At 60.0% G+C, this 20,121-nt stretch overlaps 2 protein-coding genes across 5 annotated transcripts in view; both read left to right on the top strand.

Annotated features, from left to right (window-relative positions):
* Window positions 1-6,782, top strand: part of DIS3L2 (DIS3 like 3'-5' exoribonuclease 2) — a 344,308-nt gene extending 337,526 nt beyond the window's left edge. For all 4 annotated transcript variants that reach the window (XM_055345950.1, XM_055345951.1, XM_055345952.1 and 1 more), the window contains 5 exons: window positions 439-586; window positions 1,003-1,133; window positions 1,540-1,644; window positions 2,971-3,072; window positions 3,741-6,782. In XM_055345950.1, the coding sequence (XP_055201925.1) occupies window positions 439-586; window positions 1,003-1,133; window positions 1,540-1,644; window positions 2,971-3,072; window positions 3,741-3,890 (636 nt within the window). In that variant the 3' untranslated portion in view covers window positions 3,891-6,782. The remainder of the gene's footprint in view (window positions 1-438; window positions 587-1,002; window positions 1,134-1,539; window positions 1,645-2,970; window positions 3,073-3,740) is intronic.
* Window positions 6,783-16,567: 9,785 nt separating this feature from the next.
* Window positions 16,568-19,567, top strand: LOC129523182 (intestinal-type alkaline phosphatase-like). The gene is made up of 11 exons (XM_055345801.1): window positions 16,568-16,722; window positions 16,803-16,919; window positions 17,035-17,150; window positions 17,275-17,449; window positions 17,528-17,700; window positions 17,952-18,086; window positions 18,172-18,244; window positions 18,378-18,512; window positions 18,599-18,790; window positions 19,004-19,120; window positions 19,239-19,567. Exons 1-11 carry the CDS (start codon window positions 16,647-16,649, stop codon window positions 19,565-19,567), a joined length of 1,638 nt encoding a protein of 545 aa, XP_055201776.1. The 5' UTR covers window positions 16,568-16,646.
* The last annotated feature ends 554 nt before the right edge of the window (window positions 19,568-20,121 follow it).

Below are 20,121 nucleotides of genomic sequence, written 5' to 3'. Positions count from 1 at the left end.
GACTTTGGCACCTGGCCGGCTGGCTGGGCTGGCTGCGAGGGCTGGGGTGGCCCATCCCACAGGGCTCTGAGGGAAGAGGCCGTCTAGCATGTTGAGGTTCCCAGCACCCCCTGGTCCCCCCAGAGGCGAGGTGGGCCCCTTGTAGTGCTCTCCGGCCTGTTCTCCATGCCATCACCACGAGGGGTCTGCACAACCCAGGGCAAGGCCCACTTCTGTCCTCAGCAGGAGAGGGGCATGGACACCCCGTGGCTCTGCACAGCCCCATGGCAGCCCCGTGGGTCCCCTTAGAGAGAATGGCCCCTGGCGTCCTGCAGCCTGGCAGGTCAGTCCACTCCAGAACAGCCCATCACGAGGCCCTGAGTATGACAGCCTGGCAGCACAAACCCAGCCCTGACCCGGCCTGGCCAGGTTGTAAGACTCCGTCCTCTGTCCCCCCAGATGGCACTGTACTTCTGCTCGGGGGTGCTGCAGGACCAGGAACAGTTCCGGCACTACGCCCTCAACGTGCCGCTCTACACCCACTTCACCTCTCCCATCCGCCGTTTCGCTGACGTCCTGGTGCACCGCCTCCTGGCCGCCGCACTCGGTAAGAGGCAGCGCACAGGAGGGTAACACTGACCTGTGCCCACCTAAGGGCCGCCCAGCCCCAGAGCGGGTACCTAGCAGCCAGAGGCCACACTGCATGGCTGTAGAGGCCCCAAGAGGTGGCCAGGGAGCAGCAGGGGAGCTGGGGCCCAGGAACACTCCCCCTGTGAGTCTGCTAGGCATCAGCCCCAGGACAGCTCACTGAAAGTCCTGTACAAAAGCCGGGGCTCAAGGCTGCCCTAACAGTGGCTGCCCACCTTCCCAGCCCTTGGAGCCAGGCCCCAGCAGGCTCTGGCTCCGCATGGGCCACCCAGGCCCCACCTTGCCTGGCAGGGAGCACTGTGCTGCCTGTCACCCAGCCATGGCCGGCATACAGACAGCACCCTGCCAGCAGCCCCACCAGCACCCTCTTCCCAGGCTACAGGGAGCTGCCAGACATGGAGCCCGACACCCTGCAAAAGCAGGCTGACCACTGCAATGACCGCCGCATGGCGTCCAAGCGCGTCCAGGAGCTCAGCACCGGCCTCTTCTTTGCCATCCTGGTTAAGGTGAGGCCACCAGGGATCCCTGGGTGGCGCAGCAGTTTGGCGCCTGCCTTTGGCCTAGGGCGCGATCCTGGAGACCCAGGATCGAATCCCACGTCGGGCTCCCGGTGCATGGAGCCTGCTTCTCCCTCTGCCTATGTCTCTGCCTCTCTCTCTCTCTCTCTCTCTCTCTCTCTCTCTCTCTCTCTGTGACTATCATAAATAAATAAAAATTAAAAAAAAAAAAAAAAGGTGAGGCCACCAGCCCGGTGCCCCCTCCCCCTCCTCCACCCCACGTCCCCTCCTGGGCACCTGCTCACAAGGAGCTCTTAAGGAGCTCAGGGGCCTTCGGCAGCTAGGCTGGACCCTGGGGGTGATGCCACATCCCCACGCCCCGTGGCCAAGCCTTGGCTGGAGCCCTGCCTTGCAGGAAAGTGGCCCCCTGGAGTCAGAAGCCATGGTGCTCGGCGTCCTGAACCAAGCCTTCGATGTGCTGGTGCTGCGCTATGGGGTACAGAAGCGTATCTACTGTAACGTGAGTACCCACAGGCCCCCTGGGCCAGGGTCAGGGACCTGCGGGCGGTCAAAGGCCAACTCTGGGTGCTGAAGTGCATCTACTGTGATGCGATTACCGGGGACCTTGTGGCTTCGGGGCAAAGGCCCCCCTCCCCTCACAGACATCGAGCTGTGTCCACTGCACACTCTGTTTTCACCTGCGTGTCCCCCATCCCTCTGCTGAGGTCTCCTCCATATTTGCCTGGCATGTGGGGGAGCCTGGCCCGGGGACAGCCCTTAGGCAGACACACAGGCATGGAAGATGGCAGCACGGGCCAGGGTCCTTGCTGTCCTCGCCGGCACTGGAGAATACAAGCCTTGGGGGTGACACCGGCCATGTGGTGGCAGAGGGTATGCGGTCCCAGACCTCGCTTCCTGCCACCACCCAGCACCAAGCCCACCTGATGGGCCATGCTGGGACAACTGGCCACACATGCCTGAGGTGAGGGATCCAGGCCAAGGGTCAGGCTTGAGGGAACGGGCCCCTCCCTACCCAGTGCCGGACGGCAGAGTATGCAAGTTTTGGGGGATGATTTTATAGGAATGTGCAGGAAGGAAAGATCAGGTGGTCCTTGGCCACTCTAGAAATTGTGTCCCCTGAAGAGAAGGAAAAGACCAGCCCTTGCCTCGGGTCTTGCCCTGTGTGGCTATTTATTTGGGGTTCTTTCCAAGGGTACTTGGTGCCTATGCTAACGCCATCTGAAGGACCTATTTCAGATGACCTTGTGGTTAGCAGGTCAGCACCTGGCCCCTGACCCTGGCTTTGGATTCCCTGACATCCAGAACACTTGGGGGAATGCAGAGCCCCCACCCAGAGTGGACCGAGCATGGCATTAAGGCAGTGGGGTAAAGCAGGAGAGACAGACTGGGGTCCAGCTGGAATCCGTCAGGGCTCCAGTCCTGAAGTTCTGAGCAGGTCAGAAGTTCAGGTCTAGGTCTGCAGACAACCCAGCCCTCAGCCTGTCCTAGCAAACCCCATGCCCACAGGGGTCAGCCCCCCTCTACCCTTAGCTGCCTGGTCCACCTTGTCCCTGATGAGCCCCTGCCCCTTAGCACTTGGTCACCCTCGGGTGCTGCCTCAACGGAGGACGGCCTGGCAAGGCCTCCCTGCAGCCGGCCAGAGACAAGAGGCAAGGGTGGGATGGTCCCTAATTAGAGGTCAGCAGCCAGCTGCTGGGTGTGGGGCACAGGCGGTGGTGGGGGACGCGGCCTCCAAGCAGGGGGTTGGGGGGTGGGCTGCAGGGTCAAAGGTTAGGAGGTGGCGCCCAGAGCTTACAACCTGAGATACAGATGTGTGTCCCCCCAGGCACTACCCCTGCGGTCCCACCACTTCCAGAGGGTGGGTAAGAAGCCGGAGCTCACACTTGTCTGGGAGCCAGAGGACATGGAGCAGGAGCCAGTGCGGCAGGTCAGAAGCCAGGGGTGGGGCAGCTTTTCCAGAGTACCACTGTGTGCCTGTCCACCCCAGTTCTTTGTGAGCCCTCCTCCTGCCTCCTGGGGCACAGTTGCCACGCCTCCCCTGCTGTCCCTCCTGCCCCCCACCCAGTGTATGCCCCAGCATTTAGGTTCCCCTGTGGGATTTCAGATTCCAATGGGGAGACCAGCACAGCTCAGCCCCATCACCTCCTTTGGGCCAGAGCTTTCCTGTACTGCCTTCCCTGCCCTGGGGACACCCACTGTGGGAGGAACGGCGGGGGGGCACTGCCTATCCCTCTAAAGCAGGGTTTTAACTTTTGGGGTCCTTTTAAGAATCTAAGGAAAACTGTGGATCCTCCTACCCAAGATCTTGTATCTCATGGTGTTCACGTATGGCATGCTCTGAAGGCCAGCCCCACACCCCAGGTCCCTGCTCCCTGACCCCGGGCACTCACAGCACCAGACAGCGCACACTGCGGTGACTGGCCCATTTTACTTCTCACCGGACCCCTAGGGCCTCAGCTCCCTAGCAGGTGCAGCTGACGACAGGCAAACAGGGCAAGTGGTCCCAGGGCCCAGCTAGGGTGGGTGGCAGGGCTGGGCAGGACTGGCCCCTCACAGCCCACTCGTGTCACCATGCCGGGCTCTGCTCTGCTGCAGGTTGTCACCATCTTCAGCCTGGTGGAGGTGGTACTGCAGGCGGAGACCACGGCCCTCAAGTACAGCGCCATCCTGAAGCGGCCGGGCACCGAGGGCCTCCTGGGCCTACAGCACCACGAGGAACGTGCTGACGGTGGCCAGCTGGACTGAGGCCCCCCAGCCAGCCACACCCACCCCCACACCCACCCCACCCACTGGCTTTTAGGGATAGGACCTTTTGACACCAAAGGGGATTTTTAATTTGGTTTTTAACAACTCAGGGTTTTGTTTTTATTTCTTCATTCTATCTTATTTTTGCAGCTCAGTTTTTAAATAGACTGGAGAGGAGAGAGTGGGGCTGGATGGAAGGCTGAGGCCTGGCCAGTGCTTGACCGGAACGGGACAGGACCCGGTCCTCCTGGGAGGCCAGCCCCACTTCAGCCAGGCCGCCCACTGCCTTCCCCTGCCCAGGAAACCGGGGGATTTTCAGCAAATCAGTGTCATGGAATAAAATCAAGTGTGAATTACTGTTTGGTGTGTGGGGCACCACTGGGAGGCCAGGGCAGCAGGGTGCCCCAGGACCCAGGACGAGGGACCCGGCTCAGGCTCCAACCGCTCACAGCTGAGCTGGGGTCACCACCCTCCGGAACCTCTCTGTCAGTTCCAGGATGATTCACAGAGCTGGCCACATGTCAGATTGAGGCCGGTGCCTCATTCTGGCTGATTAGGAACATAATTAGTATGCAAGACAGCAAGCTCACCCATCGCCCTCCTCAAGTGACTGTGTCTGCCCCCACCGCACCATCTCTTGTCTGCCTGCTAGCCTCAGGAGGGGGGCCATGGGTCCTGTGACTCTCCCTCCCACAGGTCCTGGGCCAGGGCTCTGAGTAGCCCTGTCCACACCCCGTGGTTCAAGCTGGTACCTTCGCACCTCCAGTGCCAGCCTTCGCACCTCCACTGGCAGCCCTGAGGGAGCAGAGGGGCAGAGGGGACCTAGGCCTGCAGAGAAGAGGAGGGCCCTCAAACTGGCCTTCCCAACCAAGGTGCCTGGGGGCCCTGGCCTGGCCTAGTCACCCGCCCTGCATCATCCTGAGCACCCACCGATTGCACCATCCTGGGGACCCAGGGACCAAGATGGAAGGCCGCTAGGTCGTGCCTTCTCCCCAGCTGGCCTGACCACAGCCTGCACTCCTTCCCCTCCTAACTAGGGAACCACAGGTCAAACTGTGGGTGAAACTAGGGTGAAAACCATGGTGACCCCGGCCTTGGGTCCACCGTGCTATTTCCTTGGGCGTCAGGACTAACGAGCCCATTGGATCTGGTTGCAATGAATTCTCTTCAAAGAAAAATCCAATACGGTACCTTGTAGGAGGGCCTCTCGGGGACCAGAGGGCCGATGGTGTGGCTGCCTTTGTCCACCACCGACAGGCCAGGGCTCGTCCTCCGCCCGGCCCCAGCTGGGTGTGGGAGGGGAATGGAGGACGCGCCACTGTCCTGCCTTCAGCTTCTTTCTCCTCCTCCAGCGCCTCAGCCAGCCTTCCAATGTCCGTCTCACCACCCTCAGGATGTCCCTGAGGCTACCACCCCCACACCCCCCGTTCTGTCCCCACAGCCTCCTCCTGCAACCAAGGATCTGAAGGGAAGAAGAGGTGAGAGGGTCTGGTGGTTTGATATTTGGATGAGATTTCTGGGTGTTTCCTGTCCTAGGCAGCCCAACAGAGCCCAAGGGCAAGACATCCCAACCCTGACTCCGTCCCCTCAACTTCCCACCCTCTGAGGAGGAGCAGCCCTGTCCTGTCCTGGTGCTTTCCCCTGACAGCCTCCCTCAGAGCCTGGGAGCTGAGGGCAGAGCAGGGGCCCCCGGGGAGTGACACCTGTCAGGGAGGCCACATGTCAGAGCACCTGGGCTCCCTCTTGAGCAGCATGGACTCAGCAAGGACTTGCTTGGATGGCAGAGGTGGGTCTCGCCCTGATGCACCCTAGAGCCATGGGGGCCATGGCAACCCCAGCCCACCCCTGCATCATCAGAAACTGTACCCAGAGAGGAGGCAGGCTTCTGGCCAAGGAGACAGCAAGCCTGCCCAGCCAGGACCAGGAATCAGGCACCTGCCCTCCACCGTACCCCCCCCACACCAGTAGGCCCAAAGGAGGCGGCCCAGCACTCTCCCCAAGGTAGCCGGGTCCATCTTCATCCCCTGTCCCAGCACACCCGGCTTTGGCGGAGGTCCCCTGAGGGAGCCAGCCCCTCCTGTGTCCCCACATGATGGAACTATGACAAAAGGAAGACGAGACACAAAACCTCATCCTAAAGGAAGACATCCCTCCGGCCTCTCCAGAGCCGCTGCACACCGGTACAGACAAGCCCAGGGCCCAGAGCGGGGCTCTGCCTTCCTCAAGGGGCCACCACGGATCACCATGGCAGAGGGAACCGTAGATGCAAACAACGTCACGACACGACGAGGCTCTAGCTAAGCTCCAGGGCTAGAGAGTGTATTCCCAGCCCTGAAGGGACAGTGGCCAGAAGATGATGCACCGGCCCCTCGGGGGTGAAGGGACTGAGGTTCCAAGGTACTTGCCTCACCACGAGGTCGCCAGGATCAGAGAGTGCCGAGAGCTCACGCTAGAAGATGCTGGAACGGTAGATGGTAGATCGCGTGGACCCTGAGCTGGCCAGAGAACTCTAACCAGAGTTCTAACCAGGGCTGCTCCTTCACTCCTTTATTTAACAGGGGGAGCCTGCGGTGCTCTGTGTCCAGAGGGGGAGTGGTGATGGCGGGAGGGTGAAGGCCCAGAGGGAGGTGGCGCGGGGGCAGAGCCCAGGGGGCAGCCTGATGGCTCTGTGCAGGCCGGGCTCTGAGGCCCGGGGCTCTGTGGGCGGCAGAGGGGGCGGGAAGCCAGAGCACAGGTGTGGAGGGAGCCAGGAGAGCCAGGGGGCTGGCGTGAGGAGGACTTTCCTTGCTGGGGCAGAACAGATGAGGGTGCAGGCCATCGTCCCCAGGCTTCATGCTGAGGACAGGCCCCGAGGGGCCTCAGGACAGAGGCTGGGCAGGGGTGGAGGGTCTGGGTGCAGCAACAGGGGTGGGTGGGGGCCTGGGCATCCTAGGTCCTGAAGCGCAGGGGAGAGTGGGGCTCTGGGGGGGGGGGCGGTCCTCAGCACACAGCCCAGGTTAAAAGCCTGGGAAGGCTCAGGACTGAAAATCTGGAATCAGGAAGATGAGAAAGAGGTGGAAGGAGGAGCCCGAGAAGGGTCCTGAGGTCCAGGGGGACTCCTGTCTTTTGATTTCAAAGGAGAGAAACGCAGTATGAAGTGGCTCTGGGAGGAAGGGAGCTGGCAGGAAGGCCGGAGAGAATACTGGAGGGTGAGAAGGCCGCCTTGGGGGGCAGGGAGGCACCAGGCCTCCGGGTCACCGGGGGTGGCCCTGTGCCCCTTCTGCTTCATTTCCTCCTGGTGCAGGTCACTTCCTCCATGGTGACCTTCTGGAAGCGTGTATCTTCTGTATCTTGCAGCCCACCCTCCTGGAGAGAGACTGACAGCCTCTCCCCACTGCAGTCAGAGAGACCCCAGGAAAGAATGGGGCGGCTGCCCAGCCCTGGCCCATCAGGGAGCAGAATGGAAGCTCTTGGGGTCCCTGGCAGTTGGGAGGGATGGACAAGAGGACGGAGAGCAGGTCCCAGGAAGAGGCGAGGCCACCACTGCGGCCGCTGCGAGCACGGGGCACTGACGGGCCACAGGGCAGGAAGCGGGAGTCCGGGTTGGAGGGGCCGTGACAATCCAGGTGAGATGAAGGCCTGAGAGGGAACAGATCCAAGATGTTGGGACAGAGCAGGCGCAGGCAGGTGCTGGAGTCCCCGGCAAGGGTGGGCCCCCGGCAGAGGCGGCGGGGGGAGCGTCCCGGGGTGGGGGGGTGCAAAGGACGGCGCAGAGGAGGGCTGGGGACAGCAAGGCCAGAGTCGGACTCCTGGGGACAAGAGAGCCTCCGATGCCGCTGCTTGGAGGTGAGAGCACGGGCGGGGCGTGCGGAGGGTTGGGCTGCGCGGGGCGAGCAGCTGTCTTCACGAGGCCGAGACCAAGAAACAGCCCGAGCGCCCGGCAGCCGGGGAAAGGATGTTACATACGCACGGTGACACGACCCCGCCGTGAGAAAGGACACCCTGCCGGTGTGGCAACACGGATGAAGCTGGGGGACGTCCTGCGAGGTGAAGGGAGCCCGGCGGGAGACAGCGCGTGTTCTCGCTCATGGGTGGGCCCTCCAGTGATCGGACTCGTAAAAGCAGCGGAGGAAGCTGGTCTCCGGGCCAGGGCAGGGAGCAAGATGGGGACATTGGGTACACAGTTTCAGTTGTAAGATGGACACGTTCTGGGGACTCTCGTGTACAGCGTGGCCGTGGAGCTAACAATACAGTGTCGTGGACTTGAAAGCCGCCAAGCGGGTAGCTTTTGAGTGTTCTCGCCACAAAAAGAAAATGGTCACCCTGAGGTGACAGATACGTTAACCCACTTGATTGTGGTGGTCATTTCGCCATATGTACATACGTCAGAACATCACGTTGTACTTCCCGGGTATACACAATTCCTATTTGTCAATTATACCTCAGCGAAGCTGCTAAATAAACAGATAAATACCAACCGAGTCTGTGCACCTTCCCCTTAAACCTGGGCAGGCTCGATGGCTGCTAATATGCAGAAATGTGGCAGGAGTGACACCGCCAGGGTGGAGGCCCAGGCCTCAAGCTGGCAGCTTCCACTCCCTGTCTCTTGGAACCCAGCAGCCTCGTTGTGAGGAAGCTCAAGCAGCTCCTGTGGAGAAGCCCTCAGGGGAACGAGCCAGTTTATCTTGGAAGTGGCTCCCCCAGGTCCCCTCCGGCCACCGCCACGGAAGCCCCGTAGATCAGACACAAACTGTCCCCTCCAAGCCCTGCCCAGACTGCAGATTTGTGATCAGGTAAACGTGTAAGGTAGTTTGGGGATGGTTCGTCATACACACACCGCTCCAGACACCGAGAACAGAAGAGCCATAGACTGTGTCAGCAGATAGAGCTCACGATAGAAAAGTGAAGAAGTGAGAAATATCAACACAGAGAAGTGGTTGTCTCGGGTGTGGGAAAATGCAGGGAGAAGACAGGGAACTGCTGCTTTTGTTTTGTTGTAACAAACCCTACAGATCTACTCGACAGTCTAAACTATATTCATGTACAACTGGGATAAGAATAAAAATCCCAACACCGCCCCCCAAAAATCTTTTTTCTTAGCAGGAATGGATACGGTTGGTTTAAAAGGCTTTTTGTACATTCAGCAACAGGGATATTAAACAGTCCATCATTCCAGTAAGTGAGATAAAATTCCTGCTGACAGGTGGCTGATCCTCCCAGTGAGTTCAAATGGTGCCTGAGGCCTTCTACTGAAAGACTCAGGGGGCAGTCTTGGCGGGGATGGGTCCACTGGTGGCCTCAGGGGAGCCCCTAGGGGCCCTGGTGGCCCCTTGTCTGATTGTCTGAGCCAAGGCAGGGAGTCCAGGGCGAGGGACTGAGGCCCTGGGCAGCTAGCCAGCCAGGAAGCAGCCATGTGGCATTTGCAGGGGAGAGGGGAACAGAACTGCAGGTGAGGCTCCACGGTGGCTCTGCGGGCGGCCTGAACCCCGGCCCTGGCTGGCACCCACTGCTGAGGCCCGGTTCGTGGGCCCAGTCGCACACTCCAGAGCCAATTGGAGTTGAGAGGGGTATTGCAGCAGATGAAAGGTGTGAGCCCTGCTGAATGGGAGGAGGAAGAAGATGCCTTTCACAGCAATGAAGAAGATTCTGGAGATGTGGGCGGGGGGAGTATATGAAGGACTTGGAATGAGGAGATTGAATTTGCACATATCTGAATCAGTTACATATTCAAAGCCTGCAAGATTATCTCTTTGAACGTCTTTTTACAAGTTTTTATGGTTTGGGGGTGTTTTTTTTAATACATAGAAAGCAGTTTTAGGGGGGGAAGTCCCATTTAAAGAATTTGTTTTACTTAAAGCTGTTTTACTCAGTTTCGTGAATTGTGTTGTGTTCTCTAACGTTCATAAATTGTCTGTTGCTCAGTTCTGGAAAGCATGTAGGGAAATATTGAAGAAGCAACAGAAACGGAAATGCGAGACAGAACGTGAAGCCAAATGTCTCCTTGAGATTTCACCTTCGTAGATTTTCAAACCAAGCTGCTCTTGGAGTAAGACGGCCCTCCTGGTTCTCAGGATCCAGAAATCAGAGTTAAAGTTCTGAATGCAGTTACAGGAGTGAGTCTTCCCTCCCTCACGTTGTTCATCCAGACCAAACCCCCTGGGGGCCACGGACGAGCCAGTCCTGCCTCCGCCCTGCGTCAGCCTAGGGACACCGACCTTGAGCCCCACGGGAGAACAGCCACCTGCCAGCCCCCCCACACCTGCCCCTGCCCTCACCCCCACCCCCACCCTCCTCCACCCCCAGGCAGAGGGGAGGCCTGGCAGCAGCCCACTCCGCCAACCTGGAGCACGCTGAGCCCCCAGGAACCATATGGGAGGGGCATACGGTGGCCTTTGCTGCCCTGCTGGTGGACAGTCTCCTTTTCTGCGCTCCCCCCCCCGAAGATACGTGACCCAAGGTCCCCTGGGGAAGGCCAGTGCCTGGGCACCCCCCACACAGGTAAGCGGAATGGCCCAGAAGGAGGCTTTTACCCACACAGACCTTAATCATAAATACTTGCTTTTTAGGAATGAGCCACTTTGTCTAATATTTGGCCACTTGGTGTTCAAACACTCCACTAGCTTTATTTATGTATTTTTTCAGCTAGCTTTAATTATGTTCAAGACCTGCCTTTTTACAAAATTTAGGGTTTTGCCCTTCCTCTCCCCCTCCAGAATTGTCTCTGTCAGGCCCTGCGCTGACAGCCCTGGGACCTGGGTCCTGTTCTTCACATCTCACAGAGGGGGACCTGAAGGCTTGAGAGAGGTTAAGTGCAGAAGGGCACCCATTGGAAGTGGTGGGTGGAGACTGAGCCCAGGCCCCAGGGTGCTGTGGGTGGGCTTCCTGGTCTTTGCCAGCCTGGAGATCTATAATGTGGTTTATTCTGCAGCCGTTGAGCACCTTTTTGGTTTGGTTTTGTTTTAAGATTTTATTTATTTATTTGTCGGAGGAAGAGAGAGAGAGAATCAGAGCGCACAAGCAGGAGGAGCGAGTGGCAGGCAGAGGGAGAAGCAGGCTCCCGGATGGGGACTCGATCCCGGAACCCTGGCCAGGATCATGACCTGAGCTGAGGGCAGACGCTTCACCCACTGAGCCACCCTGTGCCCCGAAAACCTTTATGATAATCATCCCGCATGAAGAAATGTCCAGTGGGAGGGGAGGCCAGAGCTTGGGGAGGCAGGCCAGAGGGTGGCTGGCCGACAAATGGCAGTGGCAGGAGAGGGATTTGGGATGTAGGTGATCTGAGAGAGGGAGCCAGGGAGGCGGGTGGGCACCGAGGAGAGAGCCGATCCCACGATCCCACGTGGGGCCAGAGTACAGAAAGCCACACAGTGTCCCAGCGTCCCTCCACCGTGTCCATCCCTCCCCTGCCAGTGGCTCCTCACCTGCTCCTGCCTGTGCTCCCCACTCTGCCCACAGCCCCCTGAAGCCCGGCCCAGCCCCAACCCCGCCAGCCGGCTGGCCAGGCTTCCGTGCTGCCCGGATGCCCCCCACCCTGGCATTACTTCCTGCTCCTCCACAGCGGGGTCTGACACTGGTCGAGGGAACCTCGATTCTTCCCCTGGGACAGTGTCCAGGAACACAATTGGGTTTAGGGTTCCCCCCGCAACTTCTAGACAGGAAGCCCCCAGCTGGTTGGGTCGGATTTGAATCCTCTAGACCTCCAGGATGATTTACATAAGCTTGGTGCTCCAGAGACTTCGACTAAACAAAATCATCTCCTTTAAACAACTAGGAGCTGCGCAGCTTCTGGGTTGTGCCCCAGGACCCTCGCTGAGGGCGGCTGCAATGGCCTCATGAGGTTCGCAGGGCTTCATGCTCCTCCCAGGCCTCAGTTTCCAAGGCTGGGGTAATGGGCTCCCTCTATTAACGCTTGCCTTCTGGAGCCTGCCTTTGGGCTTTGCAACCTCACTCTGGCCCCGGACACAGAGCTGGTGCTAACCCCCGTGCAGGTCAAAATGCCCAGTGTGAGGGGATTCCCAAGTGACTGGGTACAGCGGAACCCCTGGGGTTCCAGGGTGTGCCCCAGTGCACACTTGAGCTCCAGCCTCAGAGGCACACCCCTCCACTGAGCCCCGGAAGGGACCTCGGCAAACCTTCGCCTCCATGGCCCCATGGGTGCCCCCAAGGTCTGTGCTGTTGCTGCTTCCTTCCCTCTCCTGGGGCTGTTCTCTGGTCCGCGCCCCTCTACTCCTGGGGAAGGGCAGGGCCTCAGTCTCTGGGCATGCAGCAGGGACCCCAGACACACACCATAGCTGCAAAGAAAGGCTGGGGGCTGCTCCCTCCCCTGCTGCCTCTAAGATCTGTCTCACGGAGCCCGTGACCCTGGCCGAGCCTGTTGCTCTTAGCTGAGTGTCCTTCGTGGTCCATCAGTTCCCCAGGCCACAAAGCGGCGAATTGTTCCGTGAGTGGCACAGGCCCCGTGACTTTCTTGATGGCACCCCCGCTTGGGCCAGGAGGAGAGATAGGTGGGCTGGCCCCAGAACTGGCCAGAGAGGGGAGACATGTCATCAGAAGGGTGGGGAGGGAGGGGTGCCTGGGTGGGAAGTTGATTGAGCTTCTGACTCTTGGTTTCAGCTCAGGTCTTATCTCAGGGTCGTGAGATGGAGCCCCAAGTTGGGCTCCTCCCTCAGCAGGAAGTCTACTTGAGATTCTCTCTCCCTCTCCCTCTGCCCCTCTCCCCTGAGTGAGCATGCTCTCTCTCTCTCTCTCTCTCTCTCTCTCTCTCTCAAATAAATAAATCTAAAAAAAGAAAAGAAAAGTGCAGGGAGGGTCAAGCACTGCCACTGTGGCTGAGTGGAGCTGAGATAATGCCTCTGCCCCCATTGCTCACCCGTGCCCTCCCTCCTGCCTGCCAGGCCCCCAGGGGCCTTCAGGAGCCTTCCTACTCCCTGATCCCATGAGGGCTACCCATGAAAAGGGGCAAAACCCAACTGTGTTTGCTCCCAGCATCCCAGCCTGAGTGGGGACACTCCTACCTTTGCTACAGGGCTGGTGGAAGGCTCAAATGAGAGAAACTGGCCCCTAGAAGGAGATGCCTCCGTCTCCCCAAAGTGCTCCCCATTGTGCTGAGGGGTGTTGTCTTTCGATGATCGGCAGTCGTTCCCAGCTCCTGCCCCACTCCCCCTGAGTGGCAGGGCCTCACTACAGTTCCCAAGGGGGGTGTCATCGGGAGGGCAGGAGGGCAGGAGGCAAGAAGGAGCCATATACCATCCGTGGGTTGGCAGCAGCTGCTCCAGGGGTGGGCCCAGCATCACCCTGCCCCTGGCAGGGCCGACATGCACCCGGTGCTCAGGGCTCAGACACGGCCCGGACAGCCTCCGGTGGTAAATGAGGATGATGGTGAAGGGTGCCTGAGCTCCAGATGGGGCCCTACAGGACAAGCCCTTCCTTCCCAGGGAGCAGACGAGGACAGCCAGACTGCAGGCTGCACAGATTACCCCAGAGGCATTATCTCTCACTCCACACCAGAAAGACCTTGCTGCCTGCGGACCTGTAATCCTGGGCCCTGGGAGAAGGACTATAAGCAGATGTCATCACAGGTGACTCAGGCACCCAAAGGTGCCTGCCTGACTCAGGGAGGCAGGGTGCCCTGGCAGCTCCCGCACAGCCAGGTCATAGCTGCAGGTTTCGAATGTGGACAGACATGCTCTGTTTCCTGCCAGTGACATGGGGTCAGTCCCACTCAGGCACATGACAAAATTCACAAGAAACCAAGGCTGATCACGATGATTACTTAATGCCACCATAAGAGGTGCTAGCAGCTGCACTCCTGGCATTTTATTACAGAGAAATGAAAACGTATGTCCCCCCCACAAAAAAAAAAAAAGCCTGAGTGAATATTCACAGCAGCTTTATTTATAATCCCCCAAACTGGAATCAGCACAGGTGTCTGTCCTTGGCCATGTGAAGGGTTAAACACTGTGGTCTACTCATCCCACAGAAGACACTCAGCCATACAAAGGAGCCAGCTACTGATCCGTGTTTGGATGAATGAATCTCCAGGGAAGTATGCTGAGTGAGAAAGAGCCAACCCCCAGAGACCATATGATGCCATGTATGTAACTTACTTAAATTGACAAAATTTTAGAAATGCAGGAGAGGGGTTAGAGACCAAGCAGGGGTGTGTGTGGGAGGGAGGGGGCGGTTATAAAGCATCTGTGCCAGTGCGTGGGGTTGGAGCTGCTCAGTATCTCAACTACAGTGAGTGGCGTTCACATGAGCCCATGCAGGGGACGAGATAGCGTAGAGCCCACACAGCCGCACAAAGGAGTCCACGTAAAAGGGGGGAGATCCGAATAGAAATCTGAAAGCCTGTGGATTTTGTACCTTTGGGGGTAACTGGGCACCACACAAGGGATCTCTGTATTTTTTCTCACAACTGCATGTGAGTCGACAAGTTATGTCAAAAATTTTGATTGAAAAAGGTATGGAGGAGGGGCGCGCCTGGGTGGCCCAGGGTGGCCCAGTCCTTAAGCATCTGACTCTTAGTTTTGGCTCAGGTCAGCTCAAGGTCGTGATCTTTAGCCCCTCTTCAGGCTCTGCACTGGGGGTGGAGCTGCTGAAGAGCCTCCCTCTGCCTCTGCCCCTCCACCTGCCTGCACATGCACTCTCTTGCTTGATATCTCTCTTAAAAAAAAAAAAAATCCAATTGGAAAAGGATATGGGGAATTCCTGGAAGGTCGACTAATCTTGGCATAACCTTTCACCTACAGCCTGGTAAAAAGAACCAACTAATTAATTAAGGACCTGCCCAGGGATTAGTATTTCCCTGAACTTTAGCCTAATACAGCAAGACTCTACAGGGAACAGAGGGAGCTCTGGGGGCCATTCAGAGGCCTGGAAGTTTCCCTCCCAAGGTGGTACCTCTCCAGAGATTTAGGGGACAGCCAGGACAGTGTGGTTGGTGAGCTGGTGGGAAGAGGTCAGGGGAGGGGAACCCAGGAAAGCTCTGCTTGAGCAGAGTGGGGCTGGGCAGGGAGGACCCAACAGGAGGCTTGGTGGCGAGGAGGTCAGAACCACCCCCCCTCCCAAGGGAGCTACAAGGCCCACTGGGGTGGGTGGAGCCAGGACGAAAGTGTTTCTTTTTTGAATATTTTAAAAATCGTGATGAAAAGCACAACATAAAATTTACCATCGTGACCGTTTGTGTCTGGTTCAGGAGAGGTAAGCATATTCACACCATTGTAGGGCAGCTCTCCAGAATGTTTCCTTCTTCAGAACTGGAACTCTGTGCCCACTAAACCCCCTCCCGGGCCGCCTCCTCCTCCTGGCCCCTGGCAACCAGCTCTACCCACCTGACAACTTTAGATTCCTAGTCTAAGTAGAGTCACGCAGCGTTTGTCCTTCTGTGACTGGCTTATTTCACTTAGCATCATGTCCCCGGGTTCATCCATGGTGTAGCAGGTGACAGGATGCCCGCCTTTTTAAGGCTGAATGATATTTCATGACGTGGATGGAGCACACCTTGTTTACACGCTCACCTGGCGATGGGCACCAGAGCTGCTTGCCCCTTTTGGCTATTGTGAACAATGCTGCTATGAACGTGGGAGTGCAAATATCTCTTCTAGATCTTGCTCTGAATTCTTTGGGATATCACCCAGAAGTGCGATTGCTGGATCGGAGGGATGCTTTTGTTTTTTTTAAGATGTTATTTATTTATTTATGAGAAACACACAGAGAGAGGCAGAGACACAGGCAGAGGGAGAAGCAGCCTCCCCGCAGGGAGCCCGATGTGGGACTCGATCCCGGGACCCGGGGATCATGCCCTGGGCCGAAGGCAGACGCTCAACCCTGCACCAGCCTGGCTACTGAAGCCTCTTAGCTCCCTAACAGAAGCTACACCTGTGGGTGTGCGCGGCCTGTGGAGAGGAGAGACTCACCCCTGCGTTCTGTCTGCCTGTCCAAGGGAGCAGAGATCAACCTCACGTACACTGGGGCCCCCTCCCCCCCAGACACACGCACGTGCACACCACCCCCCAACAAGGCCCGCCCGGTTCTCAGTAACTGGACACACAGACAAGGTTCTGCTCTGTCACCATCAGTCCCACCCTTTTCCACAGCACGGGAACTCTGGGCCTCCTGGGTGCCCTCTGAGCCCAGCACCTCCCCCACCTGCCCACACCAAGCCTGGTCAGAGCCAGGCCACCCCACATTTCCCGCGTCACTGGGCCTCGGCAGCATCAGGAAGCCAAACCCAGGCCGCTGGCCCAGGCTGTGTGCTTCACACCCCATCCCCTCCTCTCAGCACCCAGGACCGAGCCCGGCCCGAGAAAGCTGGTTTCAGAAAACACGGAACAAATGCGGTGCACGAAGGAGTAATGGTTCTCCACGAGACCGTGTGAGCAAAGGGTCAGGAGCAGCCCCCACGGGGCCCTGCAATGCTCCTGACCCACAGGGGGGTGTGCCCCCTGGTCCCCACCCCACCCTGGGGAGGCTGCTGGGATTAGCCCGTGTGGACACACCTGCCTCTGCCAGGACCCCTGCCCCGAGGCCTGCTCGGCCACACCTTGCCATATCCCTTCTGCCATCAGACTTAGAGTCACAGGGCAGGGGCGGGGTCAGGGTGGCCACCGGGGACAATGGGAGGGACATGGAGACTTTTACAGCCAGGGACAAAGTCCTGCCCCGACTAAAGGTCCGCTGGCTGGTACGGCAGCTGGTACCCTAGCTCTGGCCCGCCGGGGTCCCAGCCTGCCCGCAGTCCTGGCTTTGCGGTGCCCCCGCCATCCCACAGCCATGCAGGGCACCCGGGTGCTGCTGCTGCTGCTGCTGCTGGGCCCGAGGCCACGGCTGGCCCTTGGCAACATCCCAGGTAAGGAGGCATCTCCCAGCTTCCCACACACACACGTGGGGCACTCCCACTGACCTGACCTCCACTCTCCCCTTGGCCAGCTGAGGAGGAGGACCCAGCCTTCTGGAACCGCCAGGCAGCCCAGGCCCTGGACACCGCTAAGAAGCTGCAGCCCATCCAGACGGCTGCTAAGAACCTCATTCTCTTTTTGGGGGATGGTGAGTGTGCAAGGCCTGTCCGTGCCCTGCGGGCTCCCACACCCTGGCACCCAGCGCTGCTGGTGGACATAGAGCAATGCTGCGGACTCAGGCCTGATGAGGTGTACTCCTTCAGGGATGGGGGTGCCCACAGTGACGGCCACTCGGATCCTCAAGGGGCAAATTAATGACAATCTGGGACCTGAGACGCCTCTGGCCATGGACCAATTTCCATACCTGGCTCTGTCCAAGGTAAGGGCAGGGTGGCCTCAGGGTGCTCCCCACCAGCACAGTGAGGGTGGGCCCTGGGGCCTGGGTCAGGATCTTGGCCGTCTGATGGTGTCATGACACAGCTGAGGGTGTCTCTGTTCCCCAGACCTACAACGTGGACAGACAGGTGCCAGACAGCGCAGGCACAGCCACGGCCTACCTGTGCGGGGTCAAGGCCAACTACCAGACCATTGGTGTGAGCGCGGCCGCCCGCTTTAACCAGTGCAACACGACACGTGGCAATGAGGTCATCTCCGTGATGAACCGGGCCAAGAAAGCAGGTGAGCATGGGGCCAGCTTAGCGGGCAGAGGCAGGATTAGAGACCTCAGGGGCTCACCCTGACCTCTGCCACCCTCAGGGAAGTCCGTGGGTGTGGTGACCACCACGAGAGTGCAGCATGCCTCGCCAGCCGGCACCTACGCACACGTAGTAAACCGCAACTGGTACTCAGATGCCAACATGCCTGCCAAGGCGCTGGAGGACGGATGCCAGGACATCGCCCAGCAGCTCATCTCCAACATGGAAATTGATGTGGGACCCCAAGGGTGGGGAGGGGGGCGTGCACGGGCCATAGTCCCAGGCAACTGACAGCCTAGCTCTGGGGCCTGGCAGGGTCTCCCAGATCTTGGGGAATGGGGGGGTCGAGGGGGGTACGGTGTGGAGGTGGTACAGCTGGGCCCAGGCCACACCCACAGACCTGGTAGGGGAGCTATGGGCTGTCTGAGGAGGGAGCAAAGGGCGAGCCAGGCCCCAAGCCCTCCTCCCAAATCCTTTGGCTACAGGTGATCCTGGGCGGAGGCCGAAAGTACATGTTCCCCAAGGGGACTCCGGATCCTGAGTATCCAACTGATGCCAAACAGAACGGAATCCGGCTGGACAGACGGAACCTGGTGCAGGAATGGCAGGCCAAGTACCAGGTGATGGGGGCCTGTGGACGCCAGGGATACAACAGGGACAAGGCTCGGAGGGCTCTGGACTGAGGCTCGCTTCTGCCCCTCCCAGGGTGCCCAGTATGTGTGGAATCGCACAGCGCTCATTCAGGCATCCCAGGACGCCTCTGTGACACACCTCATGGGTAATGACCCCAGACACCCCCACTTTCCTGCCTGGCTTCCCGAGTCCTCAGAGAGCCAAGCATAGACACAGGGGTCCACGCCCCTGGCCCTCCCGTCTCCCCAGCAGTCAGCACCGGGACCCCTTTCCCGCAGGCCTCTTTGAGCCAGGAGACACCAAATATGAGGTCCACCGAAACAGAACCCAGGACCCATCCCTGATGGAGATGACAGAGGCGGCCCTGAGGCTGCTGAGCAGGAACCCCAAGGGCTTCTACCTCTTTGTGGAAGGTGAGGGGCAGCCGTTGCTGAGCAGAGGAGTGGGGACGGTTGGGGCAGGTTGCGCACTGGCCACCTTGCCCGTGCCCTGCTTGCAGGAGGCCGCATCGACCACGGTCATCACGACGGCACAGCTTACCTGGCCCTGACGGAGGCCGTCATGTTCGATTCCGCCATTGACAAGGCGGGCCAGCTCACAAGTGAGAGGGACACCCTGACCCTGGTCACCGCCGACCACTCTCACGTGTTCTCCTTCGGGGGCTACACCCTGCGAGGGAGCTCCATTTTCGGTAGGCCCAGGGAGGGGGGCAGGTGCTGTCCACGAATCGGGTGGCAGAAATGGCTCAGGGTCTCAGTTTCCTCGCCTGTCAAGTGGGGTAGTAGCAACTGCCTCGTGGGGCTCCTGTGAGGACTGGGCCAGTGGGTGGGCAGCCTGGGTCTGGCACGTGGGGGCCCCGTCGCCGCGGCAGGTCGGGGTGCTCGCAGGCCCCTCCTCCCCGCAGGGCTGGCCCCCAGCATGGCCAAAGACAACAAGACCTACACCTCCATCCTTTATGGCAACGGCCCCGGCTTCGCACTCAGCGGGGTCCCCCGGCCCAACGTCTCCGACAGCGAGAGCAGTGAGCACCCCGGCTCGGGCTGGGGGGGTCTGGGGGCCGGGGGGGGCACGGCGGGGGAACCCGGATGGGGAGGCCGCCCGCCCTGCCGGCCCTGAAGCCCCCCGCCCCGCCCCGCCAGGGGACCCCGCATACAAGCCGCAGGCCGCGGTGCCCCTGGACTCCGAGACCCACGGCGGCGAGGACGTGGCGGTGTTCGCGCGCGGCCCGCAGGCGCACCTGGTGCACGGCGTGCAGGAGCAGAGCTTCGTGGCGCACGTCATGGCCTTCGCCGCCTGCCTCGAGCCCTACGCCGACTGCAACCTGCAGCCCTCGGCCGCGCCCACCCCCACCCCCACCCCCACCCCCACCCCCACCGATGCCGCGCTCCCCCGCCCGGCCGCGCCGCTGTCGCTGCAGCTGCTGACCGGGGCGCTGCTGCTCGCGCTGCTGGCGGGGGCCGTGCCCTGAGCGCCGCCCCCCCGCGCCGCCCCGCCCCCATCCCGGGCCCCGCCCCCATCCCGGGCCCCGCCCCCAGACCCTCGCCCGTAGTGGTGGCTTCCCCTGGCACCCACCGTCCCCCTGAGCTGTTCTCGATTCCCCACCCCCAGCCTCAGCGCCAGGGTAAGGACGGGGTCGGGTGGGGGTGCGGGGTGGGGGGGGCTCCGACCACCAGGCCCTGCCCTGCAGAGAGCCCTGGCGGGGGACCAGGTGAGCCCCATCCTGGAGGCGTCCCCCACGGGGCCACCACTCGCCCAGACCCCGCAGTACGCATGTTTCTTGGCCTCAGTCTCCACAGCACCTTGGGGACCCGAGGACTCGGGCATGTCACCGTGCCTGGAAAGGGGTGGCTTCCTGTCACCCGGCAACACGCCCTGCAGGCCCCTTGCTGGCTGAGGAGGCTGCGGACCCGAGTGTGGTACCACCCACCTTGGGCACCTCCTGGGGGCCCAGCCGTACTATTGCACAGAGGACATGCTGACCCAGAGTGGGAGAGAGGTCCCAAGTCACTTAGCTACTGATGT

The sequence above is a fragment of the Nyctereutes procyonoides genome, unplaced genomic scaffold (assembly GCF_905146905.1).
Source record: "Nyctereutes procyonoides isolate TBG_1078 unplaced genomic scaffold, NYPRO_anot_genome, whole genome shotgun sequence".
Classification (NCBI taxonomy): Eukaryota; Metazoa; Chordata; class Mammalia; order Carnivora; family Canidae; genus Nyctereutes; species Nyctereutes procyonoides.
Note: the sequence above shows the minus strand (reverse complement) of the source record. Positions and strands in the feature narration are given on the sequence as shown.